This window comes from Chaetura pelagica, unplaced genomic scaffold (genome assembly GCF_000747805.2).
Source record: "Chaetura pelagica isolate M959 unplaced genomic scaffold, ChaPel_1.0 scaffold862, whole genome shotgun sequence".
In the NCBI taxonomy this organism is placed as follows: domain Eukaryota; kingdom Metazoa; phylum Chordata; class Aves; order Apodiformes; family Apodidae; genus Chaetura; species Chaetura pelagica.
The window spans coordinates 18,803-19,361 of NW_009952272.1; the positions used below are offsets into that span (position 1 = coordinate 18,803).

General features: G+C 61.9%; 1 protein-coding gene across 1 annotated transcript in view; it reads left to right on the forward strand.

Annotated features, from left to right (window-relative positions):
* The window catches only part of PITPNM1 (phosphatidylinositol transfer protein, membrane-associated 1), a gene marked incomplete at its 5' end in the record, with an annotated part of 23,394 nt that overhangs the window by 18,545 nt on the left and 4,290 nt on the right, over positions 1 to 559 (forward strand). The window contains one exon of the mRNA XM_010007789.1: positions 6 to 273. Coding sequence (XP_010006091.1) covers positions 6 to 273 — 268 coding nt within the window. The remainder of the gene's footprint in view (positions 1 to 5; positions 274 to 559) is intronic.

The following is a 559-nucleotide window of genomic DNA, read 5'->3' on the forward strand; positions in this document are numbered from 1 at the left end:
TGCAGACACTGACAGCCACCTTCGACGCCGTCACCCGTGTCAACTTCCCCGAGGCCCTGGGGCACGTGGCACTGCGCCTGGTCCCCTGCCCGCCCATCTGCGCCGCTGCCTACGCCCTCGTCTCCAAGTACGTCTCCCCAGCGCCGTGTGCTGGGGTGAAAGGGGCTGCTCCCCCCTGGGAAACCACCCCAGGGCTGCAGGAGGGGACTGAGGAGGTGGTGGCCTTGAGGAGAGGACTTTTCTTCTCCTGGTGTGGCACCCAGGAGTGGAGAGGTGATGGCCTTGAGAAGGGAGTTTTCTTCTGGTGTGGAACCTAGGACCAGAGACGTGGTGGCCTTGAGAGGGGACTTTGCTTCTCGTGGGGTGGCATCTAGGACCAGGAAGGTGGTGGCCTCAAGATGGGGCTTCCCTTCTTCTAATGTGGCATCCATGATGAGCAATGGGATGGGATGGGGTAACACCTGGTGCAGCATCTGTGGCGAGCACGTGTTGTGCGATGGGATGGGGGTATGGAAGCCACCCTCTTCATCCTCCCCACTGTGTCCCTCTCAGGCTCAGC